General features: G+C 38.5%; 1 protein-coding gene across 26 annotated transcripts in view; it reads left to right on the top strand.

Annotated features, from left to right (window-relative positions):
* Positions 1-21,169, top strand: part of LIMCH1 (LIM and calponin homology domains 1) — a 347,828-nt gene that overhangs the window by 302,191 nt on the left and 24,468 nt on the right. For 14 of the 26 annotated variants that reach the window (XM_082464141.1, XM_082464140.1, XM_082464129.1 and 11 more), the window contains 5 exons: positions 2,550-2,640; positions 3,821-3,984; positions 7,668-7,773; positions 12,312-12,386; positions 13,081-13,121. In XM_082464141.1, the coding sequence (XP_082320267.1) occupies positions 2,550-2,640; positions 3,821-3,984; positions 7,668-7,773; positions 12,312-12,386; positions 13,081-13,121 (477 nt within the window). The remainder of the gene's footprint in view (positions 1-2,549; positions 2,641-3,820; positions 3,985-7,667; positions 7,774-12,311; positions 12,387-13,080; positions 13,122-21,169) is intronic. The other 12 variants (XM_082464142.1, XM_082464138.1, XM_082464139.1 and 9 more) reach the window with 1 other exon arrangement.

Below are 21,169 nucleotides of genomic sequence, written 5' to 3'. Positions count from 1 at the left end.
CATCTCCAGAACTCTTTTCATCTTGCTAAACTGAAACTCTGTACCCATTAAACAATAGTTCCCCATGGCCCCCTCCCCTCAGACCCAGGCAACAATCATTTTACTTTTTTTTTCCCCTTCACGTTTCCCCCATGCCCCAGCCTCTAGTAGCTACCATTCTACTCTCTGTTACTACAGGTCTGGCATTTTTTAATTTTAATTTTTTAGATTCCAGATATAACTGAGATCATGCAATATTTGTCTTTCTGTGTCTGGCTTATTTCACTCAGCATAATGTTCTCCAGGTTCAGGCATATTGTCGCAAATGACAGGATTTTTTTCTTTTTAAAGGCTCAATAATATTCCATTGTATATGTGTGTATAATATTGATATTTGTGCATATAATAGTAATATTTATATATCAGAATATATGAATAATATATACATATATACATGTTTTCTTTAGTCATCCATCAACATTTAGGTTGTTTCCATATCTTAGCTATTGTGAATAATGCTGCAATGAACATGGGAGTACAGATATCTCTTCGAGATACTGATTTCATTTCCTTTGGATATATATACCTAGAACTGGAATTGCTGGATCATATAATAGTTCTATTTTAAAGTTTTGGTGAAACTCCATACTATTTTCCATAATGGCTGTACCAATTTACATTCCCACCATCAGTATACAGTGGTCCACTTTTCTCCACATTCTCAACGACATTTGTCATCTTTTGACTTTTTTTTTTTAATTTATTTTTTGGCTGCGTTGGGTCTTCATTGCTGCATGCAGGCTTTCTCTAGTTGCAGCGAGCGGGGTCTACTCTTCGTTGCAGTGCACAGGCTTCTCATTGCGGTGCCTTCTCTTGTTGCGGAGCACAGGCTCTAGGTGCGTGGGCTTCAGTAGTTGTGGTGCACGGGCTTAGTTGCTCTGTGGCATGTGGGATCTTCCCAGACCAGGGCTTGAACCCATGTCCCCTGCATTGGGGACCACTGCACCACCAGGGAAGTCCCTCTTTTGACTTTTTGATAATAACCATCCCTAAAAGATATAAGGTGATATCTCACTGTAATTTTGATTTCCCTGGTGATTAGTGATGTTGAGCATCTTTTCATATACATGACTTCAGTTGGCCATTTGTATATCTTCTTTGGGAAAATGTCTATTCAGGTCCTTTTCCCATTTTTAAGTTGGTTTATTTGATGTTTTTTGCTATTTAGTTGTAAGAGTTCCTTTTATATTTTGGATATCAATCCCTTATTGGATGTATGATTTGCAGATATTTTCTCTCATTCTGTAGATTGCCCTCTCATTTTGTTATTTGTTTCCTTTGCTGTGCAGAAACATTTCAGTTTGATGTAGTCCCACTTGTTTATTTTTGCTTTTGTTGCCTGAGCTTTTGGTGCCAAATCCAAGAAATCATTGCTAAGACCAATGCCTAGGAGATTTCCCCCTGTTTTCTTCTAGGAGTTTTATGGTTTGCAGTCATACTTTTAAGTCTTTTATCCATTTAGACATTGATTTTGGTGTATGGTGTAAGATAAGAGTCCAATTTCATTCTTTTGCATGTCGATATCCAGTTTTCCCAACAACATTTACTGAAAAACCTATCCTTTACCCATTTTGTATTCTTGGTGCCTTTGTCAAAAATTAGTTGACCATAAAAGTATGGGTTGATTTCTGGATGTTCTGTTCCATTGATTTGTGTGTCTGTTTTTATGCCAGTACCAAAGTGTTTTGATTAATGTAGCTTGGTAACATAGTTTGAAATAAGGAAATGTGATGCTTCCAGTTTTGTTCTTCTGCTCAAGATTGCTTTAGCTATTTGGGGTCCTTCGTATTTCCATATGAATTTTAGGGTTGTTTTTTTCTATTTCTGTGAAAAATGCCATTGGAATTTTTATAGGGATTGCATTGAATCTGTAGGTTCCTTTGGGTAATGGGGATATTTTAACAATATTAATTCTTCCAATCCATGAATACAAGATATCTTTCCATTTCTTTGTGTCTTCTTCAGTTTCTTTCAGAAATTATGGGGTGGGGGGGTGGAATATGAGAAGTTGGGTAACAGAAAGTTGTTGAGAGCCCAGAAAGGGAGAGAACTTCAAGAATAAAATGCACAATACTAAGAGCCACCAGCATCTGTGCTGAAGACAAGCTACTGAGAGGTTAATTGCAACTTGAAAAAATTAATTTTTTCACTGGTGATATGACCCTAAGCCAACTGTAATGGCATTTGGGAGCAAGAGAGTGGTAACTATGATTTTGAAAAATTGATAGTGAAAGGAAGGAAAAAGAGGCAGTCAGAGGAGGTGGGGAGGTAGTGGGGTTGTGTGCCCTCGTAACATGGTTCTACTTCAGCACTTATGTTCTCCTTCACGGAACGTCTCCTGCCAACAAACCCAGCCTTTCACCACTGGAAATAGAAAAGAGTGAATTCATATAGGCAGCTCACCTCGTTGGCCTAAAAATTACTACTGGAAAAAAGAGAAAGAAATCCTTTACCTTCTAGAACCTTCAAAGGGATAATGTATTCAAGGTGGAAAAATATCTTTCTTTTAGGCAACCACTGAAGAAACTGAAGCAAACAGTCAAGAAGATGAGAATGATGGTGAAAAAACAGAAAAAGGGAATACAGAAGTTGCCTCATCAGGTTTGTTTTTATAACAGACTAGTTTTAAGATAAAGCGTCATAACTCTTAAGATAATGAAAATAGAAAACGTAGTGAATGAGGCTCTGTAACTGGTGTGGTTGTGCTGCCACCTAGTGACTTCCTGGGGGAAATTCTGACCAAGTGATTTATCTTGCTGTAAAAAAAACAGGAACCCATGCATTTTTGCTACCTTGTTTCGTTTTGGTTTTTTTGAAAGTTTATCTCTATCATCATAAAAGAGTTATATTTCGCCAAATCAATAATGCTAAAAACTGAGGGTTATATTTAACACACAGTAACAACAATAGATAAGACAGATTAAAAATATATCATAAAAATAGATGCTGAAGTGGTAAACCCAATGAATAGTTTGAAAGAATAAAGTAATGCCACAAATATGAACAGTGAGTATGAATAGAAGCCCACTCTTCCCTAAAGTAATATTTCTCGATATTTTTAACACATTTTTTTCTTTTGATAAACATGAAAACCTGTCACCCTCTTCTAATACCATGCTATTTTTAAATGGCATTGTAAAGTAAATTAAAAGTCATTACTAAAAATTTTAGCGTATACTTTTTCAAATTAGACTGTACCTCCACATTCTGATATGCCCCCTCAGGTGGTGACTTTTCCACCCACTTTAGACCGTACCAAATCGTTCTTTGTATATCCGAGAACACTTAATTTTCATTGCATTATATTGATTTTAACCACACAATCCTTAACACATTCCAATTATGAAAACATGATGTTAAAAAGGAGCATTGAAATACAAAAGGAAGAGTCAGGCTGCCCCTCATTTGGAAAGAAATTTGGATAGAAATTATCTATAAATGTTCACCCATCCAACCCACCTCTCGTCATATTTCCTGTCAGCATTTTGTTTCATGTAGTGTTATTCGTATGTAAGCTGGGACTCTTATTCGGAACTTAAGTTTTTCATAGTGGGGTTCTTCGATGTGTTTTATGTTGCTTGATTTTTTAATAATATCATGAAAGAGCCTAGAGAATTCTAGTACCTGAAGCTCTTTTGTACCTCTCATCACACTGTAATCCAGCTCCGTGTTGCCCGGGGCAAGATATGTACTCAGTGTACTTCCTGGCGTGGCAGGACCAACGAGCCTTTATATCGTTTTCATCTTGTTCTTTATGTTTCTGAATGTGACTGCATTTCAGAGCCACAGTATTTTACATCAACTGTGACTCGATCCAGCCCGACCGTGGCCTTTGTGGAGCTTTCCTCCAGCCCCCAGGTGAAGAACGAGGTGCCAGAAGAGAAAGACCAGAAGAAACCGGAAAATGAAATGAGTGGAAAGGTGGAACTGGTGCTGTCACAAAAGGTGAGGTGGACTAAAGCCGTTAAGTCCACGATTCGCGTGGCTTCATGTTGCTGCCGACTGCTATGGTGGCACCATTTTGTAATGAAGATTTATTTTCTCTCCTGATCTTGTTTCCTACCTTTGATCTGTATTTTTTTTCTTAATACAAATATAATACATGTTCATTGTAAAAAAAAAAAAAATGTAACTACCTATAGAAAGATGTCTGTGTTAGTCCACTTGGGCTGCTATAACAGAAAACCATAGACTTGGTGGCTTCATAAACAACAGAAATTTATTTCTGTCAGTTATGGCGGCTGGGAGGTGCAAGAGCAAGGCGCTGACAGTCAGCGTCTGGTGAGAACCCACTTCCTGACTCACAGACGGCTGTCTTCTCGCTGTGCCCTCGCTTGGCAGAAGGGCCGAGGGAGCTCTCCTGAGTCTCTTTTATACCATCACTAGTCCCATTCATGAGATCTCCACCCCCATGACCTAATCACCTCCCAAAAGACCCAGCTCCCAATACCATTACCTTGGGGGGTTAGGGTTTCAGCATATGAATTTTGGGGGGACACAAACATTCAGCCTATAGCTATTTATTTTTAATGTCTATTCACAGGGATATGCATATAAATATGTAACAAATCTATCAAATAATATGTGTAAATATACATAAAAATATATAAATAAAAAATAGAGAAATAGAGCAAGAGAGAGAAAAAGGCACTGAAACCTACCTCTCTGTTAATAATAAGTGGTATATATAGTCTTTCAACATCTTTTAAAATTTATTTTAAATGGCTCATTTTTAATTATGAAGAATTATATACACTTAAAAGAAAAATGTAGTATAGATATCTGTTATAAAGCTTTGCAGTTAGGTTTTAGTTTGCCGTGCATGAGCTTGCTTATTTGTAACTTACTCCATGTTCTCTTTCCGATATTTACCTGTTTTACAGTAATGGTACTTCTGATGCCTCTGAACTTGAATAACAAGGAAACTAGAAAATTATTGTTCTGATATAATGGGTTTTAACATCTTGTTTCTATTAAATTTCTTCTTTGTTTGGAGTCTCATCTCTTTCATATTAATTTAGTTTGTTTTCAGGCACAGTCTAGAAGTCATCTTTTGTACCTGTTGTCCTCAACCTCGGTTACCCTTTAGAATTTAATACATACCAGGTCATATAAATCTCAGTCTCTGGGAACAGGGCTCAGGCATCTGTATTTTCAAAAGCTCCCCAGGTGATTCTGATGGGTCACCAAGATAGAGAACAACTGACTTGCGTACTGGATACTTTATGTGATGATATTCCAACTTTAAACCTAAATTTGGATTTGACTTTAGAGTGAAAAATTTACCACTTCTAGTTCTGGTTCATCTATCATCTACTCAACCAATAGTGGCTGTGCACCTACTATGTGCCAGGCACTCTGGAGACACTGAATATTCAACAGTGAATAAGACACAGCCCCCGGCCTTAAGATGCTGAGAGTGCTTTATGCCTGGTGGAGCCCAAAAATGCCTGCTTCCCTGATGCCTTTTGGGGATTTCAGACTCTAGCTACTCCCCCATTTTTATACACAGAGAATTAGAAAATGGTCTGGAGGTCTGAACAGAAGAACCTAACTATAGGAAAAGCGTTGGGGGCAGACAGGATTTCCTGCCTTTGCAGGTTGTGCCTGATCCACATTACACTTGTAATCTATTTATTTATTCTTCTTGCAAATTGACCTTTTTTCCTATGTAAATATAAAATGAAAGGAAAAGTCTATAACATTGCTAGAAAAAATATTTTTAAAATCAAATGAAATGAATACCATAACATAAAAAATATTCATCTGCATTCCTCATCTGTGTAACCTCGTCTATGTGATCCATCTTTGGGCCCTCAGTGTCATGGCTACCCTACTATGGAAAAAATTGTTTTCAGGGGTTCTTAACTCTGTGTGTATGTGTGTGTGTGCACACGCGCACGCTGCACGTGTGCCCACATGTGTACATGTACCATGGACCCTTTGTCTATCTGGTAAACGTTATTCTCAGAATAATATTGTTTAAACCATAAAATACACAGCATTACCAAGTTTTCCTTGGTATCAAGTAGTACGAAATATGTATAACCACATGACTTCTTTTCTGTGGACTCCAGCTAATCATCTGCTAGATGATTAGCAAATGAAATAATGGTCTTTGAACCCAATGCTTTTCACACCATGTGAATTTCTCCTTTTCTCCTTTGGCTACTTTACAGTTAACTTTTAGAGAAAGAAAGAAAGATGATGACAGTGGTTGCAACAGCTTTTATTTTCTGACTTCACTTGAGAGTGTTACCTTTATAAAACAAAGTACCAATGCACACAGGCTGACCTTTTACATAGTGGGTATTTTGAGCATTTCTGCTGAGATTAACTTTTTCATTTACAACCAGGCATTATCTGAAACATATTTTTGTCAATTCCACTGTGGAGGAAATGGTATGAGCTTAAGATTTGAGGGTTGTCAACTTTGGTAAATCTAGGCCTTAGGTTTTGCTGCATGTTTAACACCGAAGTTCATTTGGACATCTGGTTGACCTCTGTAATGCAGAACAATTAACTGTATTTTCTTCAAGATTCCATTAGGGTTGAATATAGTATTCATCAAGAAAAATAAAATCTTACTGAGGAGAAATTCTAGACATTAAATCATCCTGAGGACCAAATAAGAGATCAGCTTATGATGAAACAAGTGCTCTGGAGCCTCTCTCGCCCACTGGCCATAAAATTAATCTCTTCATGGCCACCAGCCAGTGAATCAGAGAAGATTCTGTAAGCAGCTAAAAGGACATCGGAACTGATACAACCACACTCCTCATTCCGATCTCTGCTCAGAGTCTGTTGACTCTTTATTTTGGTCGTTAGTTTGGTTATCCGGTCTTTCAGCAATCAGTTGATTAGAAGCAACAAATCGGAAGGAGGGTGTTCTACCAAAGGCCCTTCCGATTGGGGAGAAACAAAATAAAATTAAATAGCAATAACAAGAAAAATCTGTTTTTACAAAGCAAACATAAGAATTTTTAAAGCCTGTAATTTTGGATCTGTTTACCATAAGGTCATGTGGTCTAACATGCCTCAAAAATCCCTTAAGGGCATCATCACTATGGCACTGTTTGATATAATGGTTATTTACAATAATGCTTCTTTGTCAACAAGCACAGTATATTGTCTTTAATGTACTTTGCGTAAATTTGTGTAGGGGGGTATGTAGTGTCTCAAGAATAATGCCCATTAGAAGGTAATATTACTTTAATATTTAATACTTACATAGTAAGATTTTTTAAAAAATCTTATGTGGAACATCTCACTTCCTGACATTACAAATTCAGTATTATGTAGTACCAAGAAGAGAAACTGTGATTGATCCCAATAAGAAAATGAGACAGAGTGATGTATTATCTCAAAGACGGAATATTGTCCTCTGAGTTTGAAGAAACATGATCATCAAATTTTTATGCTCTAGTTTGATTTCTCTGAAAAATTGACCTCTATATTAATGTAGAAAAGCATGAAGGGGTTTGGAGAAGGGGCAAAATTTTCCATTTACAATTTAAATGTTTGGGCTTATTGACTTATTGTAGCCATGGATCCTTAAATTTTATTTCACCTGTGCATTTATTAATGGACAATACTTGTAATATTTATGTCTGTTGCCCATGATCCAGGTGGTAAAGCCAAAATCTCCAGAACCAGAAGCAACCCTGACGTTTCCATTTCTGGACAAAATGCCTGAAAGCAGCCAATTACCTTTGCCAAATCTCAGTTCTCAAGGTAAAAAGATAGAAATGTTTTGTTTCAGTTCTATGTGTTCTGCTGGGCCCATTTGTAGTGAAATATTCTTCATTTTCAAGGCAGATTACTTCCTTTACGTTGATGTACCTTTAGCCATTGGGTTTGCCAGAGTCCATGATGGCTGAATTAATCACTTCAGAATGGAGGTCTGGAGCTACAGTCTCTATTTGGCTTAGCCAGGAACCCCAGCTGCCAAGACCGTTTTGTCAGCCAGGCACAGTAGGCACAGTAGGACCTATACAAGGATTTGATACCCAAAAATAATTTTGATTGGCTCTGAAATATTTTAAAAATTACAAAATAAAAAATCAATAACTTTAATAAAGAGTTTATGATCTTAATATTATGTCAACTTCATTAACTGTTAATTGTCTAGCCTTCCTAAAATATTCATTTAATTTGACGGTGATTTTGGAAGAAAGTCAGATTTTCTTGCCCCATAATAGTTCCTGGCTGTGCATGATGATTACCAAGAAACATTCATGATCGTAGATTAAACGTGTTACTCATAGCCAAAAACTTTAATCTTCCCAAAAATTCTTTACAGTTAGAATATATAGATATATGGAACACATATATATAGGCTGAGGATAAACCTTAATATATTTCATATGTTTGATACATTTTATTTTATTTTTTTAACAACTTTATTGGAGTATAACTGCTTTACAATGGTGTGTTACTTTCTGCTTTATAACAAAGTGAATCAGCTATATGTATACACATATCCCCATATCTCTTCACTTTTGCGTCTCCCTCCCACCCTCCCTATCCCACCCCTCTAGGTGGTCACAAAGCACCGAGCTGATCTCCCTGTGCTATGCGGCTGCTTCCCACTAGCTATCTATTTTACATGTTGTAGTGTATATATGTCCATGCCACTCTCTCACTTTGTCCCATGTTTGATACATTTTAACATGTTTGGTATAATGTAGGGAGGGATGGCCTCGAAAAATATGGGAGTTTAGGGCCTATGAAGGTCTTAAAATGGCAATGGCCACTGCAAACTCCCCAAGTACCTTTAGGCCATGTATAGGTTGTGAATTCACCCCTTTCCTCTTTAAGAGCCCAACTTGAATCCCTTTATCTTGGTAAGAACGCCAGGCCCCCACAACCACCAGAAACGAGCCTGAGGGATGTGAACGGTGGGGGGATGGGTCCTGAGGAGTCCATGATCCGCAGAGACTGTGCTTCACAAGAGACAGACCACCGGGCTTTACTCGTATGAGTTCTCTCTCTTTACTGAGGTGATGTGAAAACGGCTAGAGTCCAGGAGGCAAGAACTATAAGGTTTCTTGTTTTTCTTTTTCAATGTGCTTTCCCCAGTACACTTTATAGATCTATCAGTCCAGGCAAAGAGAGGATGTACAGGGTCATTGTGGCTGGGGATTTATTGTTACTTTTCTTTTCAAGAATGGGCAGCTCTTTGGCAGAATGCTATTTGGCTTCCATTAGTCTTTGTTGATGGCTGGGAGATAAGTTGGGCTCTATCTACATAACAGGAAGTACTCGGGAGGGAATTAATTGGTACAGGTACTGATGATCACTAGCTTCTTAATGTGGAAACAAGTTCAATACTGTCATCAAAGCATTTGATTTAAATTCGTCAGCCCTACTGTCCTGAAGGGAAGTGACAAAAGTAAATTCTCCTAACTGGGCCAGCAATTGGTCACATTTAGATTTTAATTCTGCCCTATTTCTAGCACTTTTTAATTGTGTATATAAGTAATATAGAGAAGAAATAGATATTTTAAGCCATATTAATTAGTTTTATTGTCTTAGGTATTTTTACATCTAATTATCTGTTGTAAGGCATTTCGGTTTTGTAAAATGTGCTGTTGAATTAAGGGACTTTACTTCATGCTTTATCTAAGGTGAATGAAAAATAAAATTCAGTGGCACTAGAGCATTTCCAAAATCATTCTTCAAGGTGGGATTATATTTGTCATACACCCATTCCATACTCTAGTCTGGCTCATGGAAGCTGTAATTACAGCTGCAGGCTCTGGAGACAGAAGGCCTGGCTTCAAATTCTGGCTCTTCGAGTTCTAATCTGCATGATCTTACCCATCAAGTTCTCGCTAATCTCTAACTGTCACCTGTAAACTGGAAATAATAACAGTACCAACCTCATAGGGCTGTTGGAAGAATTAAATGAGATAAACCAAAAAAAAAAAAAGCATTTAGCTCAACACCTGACCTAGAATAAGCACTACAGTATAATCTAGTAGCTGCAGAATAGTTGCAGTAAGAGTGGAAGTATAAAGCAAGGTGCCAGGCAGGAATAAAGCATTCTTAAATGCTCTCCTTAAAATAGGAGTGTTTATATTGTAGAGACATAGCAGTAATTTTCAAACCTGAGATGTGGCAGGGTCTCCTGCAGGATTAATTAAAACACCACTCTCTGAGGGTGTGGAGAAAAGGGAACACTCTTGCACTGTTGGTGGGAATGTAAATTGATACAGCCACTATGGAGAACAGTATGGAGGTTCCTTAAAAAACTAAAAATAGAACTACCATACGACCCAGAATCCTACTACTGGGCATATACCCTGAGAAAACCATAATTCAAAAAGAGCCATGTACCAAAATGTTCATTGCAGCTCTGTTTACAATAGCCAGGACATGGAAGCAACCTAAGTGTCCATCATCGGATGAATGGATAAAGAAGACGTGGCACATATATACAATGGAATATTACTCAGCCATAAAAAGAAATGAAATGGAGTTATTTGTAGTGAGGTGGGTGGAGTTACAGTCTGTCATACAGAGTGAAGTAAGTCAGAAAGAGAAAAACAAATACAGTATGCTAACACATATATATGGAATCTAAGGGAAAAAAAAATGGTTCTGAAGAACCTAGTGGCAAGATGGGAATAAAGACACAGACCTACTAGAGAATGGACTTGAGGATATGGGGAGGGGGAAGGGAAAGATGTGACAAAGTGAGAGAGTGGCATGGACATATATACACTACCAAATGTAAAATAGCTAGCTAGTGGGAAGCAGCCGCATAGCACAGGGAGATCAGCTCGGTGCTTTGTGACCACCTAGAGGGGTGGGGTAGGGAGGGTGGGAGGGAGGAAGATGCAAGAGGGAAGAGATATGGGAGCATATGTATATGTATAACTGATTCACTTTGTTATAAAGCAGAAACTAACACACCATTGTAAAGCAATTATGCTCCAATAAAGATGTTAAAAAATAAATAAATAAATAAATTTAAAAAATTTTTAAAACACCACTCTCTGGACCCCACCCGTACAGCGTCTGATTGTGTAGGTCTGGGCTGGGGCCACAGTATTTACATTTCTAACAAGTTCCCAAAGGTGATGGTGATGCTGCAGATCCAGGGACCACACTCTGGAAACCACTGGCTTGAAGTATGTGTTTAAACTGTGCACCAAAAACATCGCTGGTAGATGTAAAAATAACATTAATACTTGTTTGGAGTGTATAAAGTTCCTATCTTTCAAGAAGCAAAAGGCCTCTAATAAATGTAGTCTTAAGAGACATGATTTGTCTTTAATTGGGGGTTGGCGGGGGAGTATAGGGCTTTGCCCAGCTATAAAAAGTCAGCATACATTTAAGTGACTAGTCAGAGGCTGCACATCAAGTCCAAAGAAGCTGTAGGTTCAGGATCAGGAATCCTGGAGCCATACCTAATATTCTCTCCCCAGGACAGTGAGGACGCCATCATCTCCACCAAGTCGTCTGTTTCTCGACTGCTCAGACAGGCTACTGCAGACGTGCTGGGGGCCCTAGTGGTGCTCCACAGATTTCCCTCAAACATACGCATGTGCATAAATAGTCTGAATACTCTGAAAACGTTCATAAAATAACATTTAAAGAGGACAGATTTCCTTTTCTCAACTGTCTCGCAATAGTAGAAAGATATCTTGAATTGATGTTTCAGGAAAATATGTGCACGTTTTAAAAACCGATGTCTTTATTTGCATTGAGAATGATGACAGATGAGCATATCATATAGGTTAAGGATGCAAATGCTTGCCTTCAGCTTCTGTCTGCTTGATGCCACCCCATGACAGATACACACATACACATCTTTTTTACTACACACGTATATAACTGCCACCACAGACTTCCATAATAACATTTATAAAGGGTGTAAGAATAGTTGAACTCATCTCTGCTGTCTTTTGTACTTTTCTAGTGCTTTCCAAAAGCAATGTAAACTGTGCATTTTGCCCTTACATCACACATCATCCCATCATTTTGAGATTCAGCATCTTAACAATATCACCTTTAAGTATGAGCTCCTAAACTCCCCCCCAACACCAAACAATAGCATAAACTGGCCCATCTATGGACTTTTGTCCACATCTTCAGGTTTTGTGTGCATTTTATTGAGATATTTTGTACTTTGGAGTCTTTCACTCTCAATCCTTGTTCTGATGACAGCCGAACCTCCATTAGTACTTGGGAGTGTGGTTCTGTTCAAGTCTCAGCCCTGTTTTCATGGTTTTCTGTTTGTTCTGTTCTGCCATCTGATCTAGAGTCGCCTGGCACTGCCAGCGTTCTGCTGAGAGTTCAGAACTCTTGGCGACGTTCCCAGTTTTTCTCCCAGTCAGGTAAAATGCATACTGGGGAGCTCTGTTTCTTTTTTGCAAAATCCATGTTGTGGGCAACCAACTATATCTGGTACTTTTCTTCATTTCTGATTCCAGGGGCACACAGTTAGCAAAGAGCTGGTTCATTGATATCAGTACCAGTTATCAGTACCAAAACTGGGGGAAATTCGCAGAATTTTACTTTGATTTTGAAAACCCAAAGAAATAATATTCACCTCTTTCTTTATGGTCTTCTTCTTCTTCTTTTTTGTTTTTAAACAAAGATTAGAAGCATTTACCCGGAACTGGTAACGGTCCTCTTGTTAACTGTGTCACCTTCTCTACTTCCTGGATGACATCTGGCCTCTCTCTGTGTGATCCTTCTCTGTGTCAGACAGTGAGGGAACTGGTCAGTCAAGCCAGAGTGCAAGGTGCCTTAAAACGAGCACTCACAGGAATAGATTTCGCTTCCTATAATCTAGTACCTGGTGCTAATTGATGTGATCAGTCATATTACACTGGCCATAACTTCTCTTGGTGATGGGTACAAGCTGCTTCAGGGGTCTGCTTTATCATGATTTTCTAATGCTCTTGGCTAACCAAAAAAAGTTGGTTTGAAGCTGACATAGGAACCACGCTCCACTGAGACGATCAAAAAAGAAAGACAATTAGAAACTACTCACATTGTGATCTTTTTTCCTTTCTTTCTGTACAGTGGATACTCCAAGCAGTGAAAAGTCGCCTGTAACTACGCCTGTAAGTAATTCCTATTGAGGAATATGATCATGCATTTAGTGTGATTTTAGTTTATAAGGTATTTGATTCACTTAAAGGGGATTCAATCAAAAACGGTCTCCAAACTTTTGACTGTAAAAGAATATTTTTGTCGGATATAATGCTGTCAGTTGAATCATGGAGAAAGAGATGGATTAGCATTTTGCAGAGTTGTTATCATGCCTGGAAGCAAAATGGTGAGTCAGGAAAGTAAAATCTAAAAGAAACAACCAAAATGAATGTGACATAAGGAAGTAGTAATAAAATATGCAACTTCTGTAGACATTCAAAATCAGCTTTTTAAATGAAGACAATACTTTAGCACAGTGTACCATGGGCAGACAGGGCCCAGCCTGGACTTTATCTGGGAGACCCATGCTGTCTGGGTTACATTCCTTCTCACAATCAGTATCTTGAATAATATATATTTTTTAACATCTTTATTGGAGTATAACTGCTTTACAATGGTGTGTTAGTTTCTGCTGTATAACAAAGTGAATCAGCTATACGTATACACGTATCCCCATATCTCTTCCCCTTTGCGTCTCCCTCCCACCCTCCCTATCCCACCCCTCTAGGTGGTCACAAAGCACCAAGCTGATCTCCCTGTGCTATGCAGCTGCTTCCCACTAGCTATCTATTTTACGTTTGGTAGTCTATATAAGTCCATGCCACTCTCTCACTTCGTCCCAGCTTACCCTTCCCCCACCCCGTGTCCTCAAGTCTATCTCTACGTCTGTGTCTTTATTCCTGTCCTGCCCTGAGGTTCTTCAGAACATTTTTTTTTTTAGATTCCATATATATGTGTTAGAATACGGTATTTGTTTTTCTCTTTCTGACTTACTTCACTCTGTATGACAGTCTCTAGGTCCATCCACCTCACTACAAATAACTCTATTTCATTTCTTTTTATGGCTCAGTAATATTCCATTGTATATATGTGCCACATCTTCTTTATCCATTCATCTGTCGATGGACACTTAGGTTGCTTCCATGTCCTGGCTATTGTAAATAGAGCTACAATGAACATTGTGGTACATGACTCTTTTTGAATTACGGTTTTCTCAGGGTATATGCCCAGTAGTGGGATTGCTGGGTCGTATGGTAGTTCTATTTTTAGTTTTTTGAGGAACCTCCATACAGTTCTCCATAGTGGCTGTATCAGTTTACATTCCCACCAACAGTGCAAGAGGGTTCCCTTTTCTCCACACCCTCTCCAGCATTTATTGTTTGTAGATTTTTTGATGATGGCCATTCTGACTGGTGTGAGGTGATACCTCATTGTAGTTTTGATTTGCATTTCTCTAATGATTAGTGATGTTAAGCATCCTTTCATGTGTTTGTTGGCAGTCTGTATATCTTCTTTGGAGAAATGTCTATTTAGGTCTTCTGCCCATTTTTGGATTGTGTTGTTTGTTTTTTGATATTGAGCTGCATGAGCTGCTTGTATATTTTGGAGATTAATCCTTTGTCAGTTGGTTCGTTTGCAAATATTTTCTCCCATTCGGAGGGTTGTCTTTTCGACTTGTTTATGGTTTCCTTTGCTGTGCAAAAGCTTTTAAGTTTCATTAGGTCCCATCTGTTTATTTTTATTTTTATTTCCATTTCTCTAGGAGGTGGGTCAAAAAGAATCTTGCTGTGATTTATGTCATGGAGTGTTCTGCCTATGTTTTCCTTTAAGAGTTTTCTAGTGTCTGACCTTACATTTAGGTCCTTAATCCATTTTGAGTTTATTTATGTGTATAGTGTTAGGGAGTGTTCTAATTTCATTCTTTTACATGTAGCTGTCCAGTTTTCCCAGCACCACTTACTGAAGAGGCTGTCTTTTCTCCCTTGTATATTCTTGCCTCCTTTATCAAAGATAAGGTGACCATATGTGCGTGGGTTTATCTCTGGGCTTTCTATCCTGTTCCATTGATCTATATTTCTGTTTTTGTGCCAGTACCATACTGTCTTGATTACTGTAGCTTTGTAGTGTAGTCTGAAGTCAGGGAGCCTGATTCCTCCATCTCCATTTTTCTTTCTCAAGATTGCTTTGGCTATTCGGGGTCTTTTGTGTTTCCATACAAATTGTGAAATTTTTTGTTCTAGTTCTGTGAAAAATGCCATTGGTAGTTTGATAGGGATTGCACTGAATCTGTAGATTGCTTTGGGTAGGATAGTCATTTTCACAATGTTGATTCTTCCAATCCAAGAACATGGTATATCTCTCCATCTGTTTGTATCATCTTTAATTTCTTTCATCAGTGTCTTATAGTTTTCTGCATACAGGTCTTTTGTCTCCTTAGGTAGGTTTATTCCTAGGTATTTTATTCTTTTTGTTGCAATGGTAAATGGGAGTGTTTCCTTAATTTCTCTTTCAGATTTTTCATCATTAGTGTATAGGAATGCAAGAGGTTTCTGTTCATTAATTTTGTATCCTGCTGCTTTACCATATTCATTGATTAGCTCTAGTAGTTTTCTGGTGGCATCTTTAGGATTTTCTGTGTATAGTATCATGTCATCTGCAAACAGTGACAGTTTTACTTCTTCTTTTGCGATTTGGATTCCTTTTTCTTTTCTGATTGCTGTGGCTAAAACTTCCAAAACTATGTTGAAAAACAGTGGTGAGAGTGGACAACCTTGTCTTGTTCCTGATTTTAGTGGAAATATTTTCAGTTTTTCACCATTGAGAACGATGTTGGCTGTGGGTTTGTCATGTATAGCCTTTATTATGTTGAGGTACGTTCCCTCTATGCCTACTTTCTGGAGGGTTTTTATCATAAATGGATGTTGAATTTTGTCAAAAGCTTTTTCTGCATCTATTGAGGTGATCATGTGGTTTTTCTCCTTCAGTTTGTTAATATGGTTTATCACATTGATTGATTTGGGTATGTTGAAGAAACCTTGCATTCCTGGGATAAACCCCAGTTGATCATGGTGTATAATCCTTTTCATGTGCTGTTGGATTCTGTTTGCTAGTATTTTGTTGAGGATTTTTGCATCTCTGTTCATCAATGATATTGGCCTGTAGTTTTCTTTGTTTGTGGCATCTTTGTCTGGTTTTGGTATCAGGGTGATGGTGGCCTTGTAGAATGAGTTTGGGAGTGTTCCTCCCTCTGCTATATTTTGGAAGAGTTTGAGAAGGATGGGTGTTAGCTCTTCTCTAAATGTTTGATAGAATTCACCTCTGAAGCCATCTAGTCCTGGGCTTTTGTTTGTTGGAAGATTTTTAATCACAGTCTCAATTTCAGTCCTTGTGATTGGTCTGTTTATATTTTCTGTTTCTTCCTGGTTCAGTCTCAGAAGGTTGTGCTTTTCTAAGAATTTGTCCATTTGTTCCAGGTTGTCCATTTTATTGGCATATAGTTGCTTGTAGTAATCTCTCATGATCCTTTGTATTTCTTCAGTGTCAGTTGTTACTTCTCCTTTTTCATTTCTAATTCTATTGATTTGAGTCTTCTCCCTTTTTTTCTTGATGAGTCTGGCTAATGGTTTATCAATTTTGTTTATCTTCTCAAAGAACCAGCTTTTAGTTTTATTCATCTTTGATATCATTTCCTTCATTTCTTTTTCTGTTATTTGTGATCTGATCTTTATGATTTCTTTCCTTCTGATAACTTTGAGGTTTTTTTGTTCTTCTTTCTCTAATTGCTTTAGGTGTAAGGTTAGGTTGTTTATTTGAGATGTTTTTGTTTCTTGAGGTAGGATTGTATTGCTATAAGCTTCCCTCTTAGAACTGCTTTTGCTGCATGCCATAGGTTTTGGGTTGTCGTGTTTTCACTGTCATTTGTTTCCAGGTATTTTTTAATTTCCTCTTTGCTTTCTTCAGTGGTCTCTTGGTTATTTAATAGTGTATTGTTTAGCCTCCATGTGCTTGTGTTTTTTTACAGATTTTTTTCCTGTAATTGATAGCTAGTCTCATAGCGTTGTGGTCGGAAAAGATACTCGATAAGATTTCAATTTTCTTAAATTTACCAAGGCTTGATTTGTGACCCAAGATATGATCTATCCTGGAAAATGTTCCATGAACACTTGAGAAGAAAATGTAATATCCTGTTTTTGGATGGAATGTCCTATAAATATCAATTAAGTCCATCTTGTTTAATGTATCATTTAAAGCTTGTGTTTCCTTATTTATTTTCATTTTGGATGATCTCTCCATAGGTGAAAGTGGGGTGTTAAAGTCCCCTACTATTATTGTGTTACTATCGATTTCCCCTTTTACGGCTGTTAGCATTTGCCTTATGTATTGAGGTGCTCCTATGTTGGGTGCATAAATATTTACAATTGTTATATCTTCTTCTTGGATTGATCCTTTGATCATTATGTAGTGTCCTTCTTTGTCTCTTGTAATAGTCTTTATTTTAAAGTCTATTTTGTCTGATATGAGAATTGCTACTCCAGCTTTCTTTTGATTTCCATTTGCATGGAATATCTTTTTCTATCCTCTCATTTCAGTCTGTATGTGTCCCTACGTCTGAAATGGGTCTCTTGTAGACAGCATATGTATGGGTCTTGTTTTCGTATCCATTCAACCAATCTATGTCTTTTGGTTGGAGCATTTAGTCCATTTACATTTAAGGTAGTTATCAATATGTATGTTCCTATTACCATTTTCTTAACTGTTTTGAGTTTGTTATTGTAGGTCTTTTCCTTCTCTTGTGTTTCCTGCCTAGAGGAGTTCCTTTAGCATTTGCTGTAAAGCTGGTTTGGTGGTGCTGAATTCTCTTAGCTTTTGCTTGTCTGTAAAGGTTTTAATTTCTCTGTCGAATCTGAATGAGATCCTTGCTGGGTAGAGTAATCTTGGTTGTAGGTTTTTCCCTTTCATCCCTTTAAATATGTCCTGCCACTCCCTTCTGGTTTGCAAAGTTTCTGCTGAAAGATCAGCTGTTAACCTTATGGGGATTCCCTTGTATGTTATTTGTTGCTTTTCCCTTGCTGCTTTTAATATTTTTTCTTTGTATTTAATTTTTGATAGTTTGATTAATATGTGTCTTGGTGTGTTTCTCCTTGGATTTATCCTGTATGGGACTCTCTGTGCTTCCTGGACTTGATTGACTATTTCCTTTCCCATGTTAGGGAAGTTTTCAACTATAATCTCTTCAAATATTTTCTCAGACCCTTTCTTTTTCTCTTCTTCTTCTAGGACCCCTATAATTCGAATGTTGGTGTGTTTAATGTTGTCCCAGAGGTCTCTGAGACTGTCCTCAAGTCTTTTCATTCTTTTTTCTTTATTCTGCTCTGCGGTAGTTATTTCCACTATTTTATCTTCCAGGTCACTTATCTGTTCTTCTGCCTCAGTTATTCTGCTATTGATCCCTTCTAGAGAATTTTTAATTTCATTTATTGTGTTGTTCATCATTGTTTGTTTGCTCTTTAGTTCTTCTAGGTCCTTGTTAAATGTTTCTTGTATTTTCTCCATTCTATTTCCAAGATTTTAGATCATCTTTACTATCATTATTCTGAATTCTTTTTCAGTTAGACTGCCTATTTCCTCTTCATTTGTTAGCTCTGGTGGGTTTTTACCTTGCTCCTTCATCTGCTGTGTATTTCTGTGTCTTCTCATTTTGCTTAACTTACTGTGTTTGGGGTCTCCGTTTCACAGGCTGCAGGTTCGTAGTTCCCGTTGTTTTTGGTGTCTGCCCCCAGTGGGTAAGCTTGGCTCAGTGGGTTGTGTAGGCTTCCTGGTGGAAGGGACTAGTGCCTGTGTTCTGGTGGATGAGGCTGGGTCTTGTCTTTCTGGTGGGCAGGACCAAGTCGGGTGGTGTGTTTTGGGGTGTCTGTGAACTTCTTATGATTTTAGGCAACCTCTTTGCTAATGGATGGGTTTGTGTTCCCGTCTTGCTAGTTGTTTGGCATGGGGTGTCCAGCACTGTAGCTTGCTGGTCGTTGAGTGGAGCTGGGTCTTAGCGTTGAGATGGAGATCTCTGGGAGAGCTTTCGCCGTTTGATATTACATGGGGCTGAGAGGTCTCTGGTGGACCAATGTCCTGAACTCGGCTCTCCCACCTCAGAGGCTCAGGCCTGACACCCGGCCAGAGCACCAAGGCCTGTTTTTTAGGAATTCTGGGGTATTTTGTTCTTTGTTTTCTTTCTTTCAGGTATTTTTTTTTCTTACTTAGTTGCAATGAAATTTCCAGGAATGAAACAATAGGCAGGTGAATGGTCTCCAATTCAAAGCCAGGCATTTGTCAAGCTCTTGCTCGTTCTTGTTTCCCTGGTTTCCCTGAAAGGGAGAACCAGGAGGTGGTGCCGGGCTCTGTCCCTACTGCTTCCCCGTGCAGACCAGTGCACACACGTCCTCTCACTGCCTCTGCTCTTGGAGGCGCAGCCTGTGAACACACGTCCCAGTCCGGGACATGTAGGGCTGTGGTACGGACCGTCTGTGTATTTCTCACCTGTCCCGTCTGCCACAGATCAGCTGCTTCACCCTCTTCTGAGAGCCTCAAATGCTTCCCTTCCAGTTATGAAGGAATCTTTATCGTCCTTTCTGGTGTCCAAGGTCTTCTGCTAGTTTTCAGCCGGTGTTCTATGAGAACTGTTGCATCTGTAGATGTATTCCTAATGCATATGTGGAGAGAGATGAACTCCACATCCACCTACTCCTCCGCCATCTTGAATATCAGTATCTTGAATAATATTAACTGTACATTTAGTTTTCAATTCTTTATTTTGATGAAATAAAAAGAGCACTTGCTAATTAAAATGTCAAGACACATGACACTGTAGAAATTCCTTGCTGCTGAATTATACCTGGACATTCTCCGTAGACCTGACTCTTCTCTGAACTGAGTGTTTCCAATGCTGGGCCTGGAATACTCACCCTCTGAAATTTGCATTGGTTTGGAGCCTTCCTCTCCAATCAACTGTAGCACAATCAACTGTAGCATTTCCTGAGGCTCCCAGGTGTAGCCGCATAATCACTGCTGCACCTTTGATTACAGATTTGCTAACCATATGACCCTGAAGGTGCTGTATAATTTCTCTCAACCTTGTCTTCCTTGGTTGTACAATGAGATAATAATACTTTCAGAGTGTTGTGGGCTTTATTTGAAATAATTACACAGAAGCCTGTAGCACAGTGCCCAGTACATGAATGAATCCTCCCCAGTGGCTAATCCAAGAGGCCCACCATAGCCAACACCAATTCTTATCTATAGGTAAATTGTCTCACTTTGGGAATTCCTAAGTACCTGTGCAGAATGGAGAAGGGACCCATCACCTGTCACAAAACCCCCCCAATATCTCCAGCCATGTTCCAGAACTACCAGCTATTTGTGGAGGTTCAGTCTTAAGCCAGTACTGGGAATCCTAAGTTTGTTGGGAAGCTGAGTACATCCACAGAGGATCGGACTCCCAGAAGGCCCCCAAGGCTGGCATTCATGGCACAGATCTGAAGAGTAGTATAACATAACCCATTGAGTTCCATTTTAAATGACACGGGAACAACCATGTCAAATTGTTCTAGTCCCCCCTGGCAGGGATGGAGAGGAAGGGCGTCCTACAGAGATACATTCTTATTTCTGTGTATGGAAAATAGAATAAGAAAGAGAGAAATTACTGACCTATATAAGTGAATTCTCGAAAATACCCACCTAAATTTGATGTTCTTTTGATGATAAATAGCTCTTCATAGAATGGAAAATTAAAAGAAATTGGAAAATAAGAGAAGGTTGAGGGGAAGTAAGCATTCGATTAGTCTGAACTCAATAGACTTGGAGCAGTTTTGCCCAGACGTGAAGTGGCCCAAAGCTATAGGGTCTACGAAGGGGAGAGAAGAGGATGCATTACCCAGCATGAAGTTATTCCATTTATTTGTTCAATGAACATTTCCTGAAGACCTAAAAATTCAAGGTCTTGAGATACTTAGGGGGGATAAAGGGCCCTCTTTGCCCTCAAGGAACCCCTAGGCCAGAGAAAGATCCAGATCTGTAAACAAATAAATTATAGAACAAAGTGTGCCAAATGCTCTGCATTCTTTCTCTGGACACTTTTCTATCTCTGTTATGGTAATTATCCCACTGTCTCCTGGGGATCGTTTATATATGG

Source organism: Balaenoptera physalus (assembly GCF_965194825.1).
Source record: "Balaenoptera physalus genome assembly, chromosome: 5".
NCBI lineage: Eukaryota > Metazoa > Chordata > Mammalia > Artiodactyla > Balaenopteridae > Balaenoptera > Balaenoptera physalus.
The sequence above is the reverse complement of the archived record's forward strand: the minus strand, read 5'-3'. Positions and strand labels throughout refer to the sequence as shown.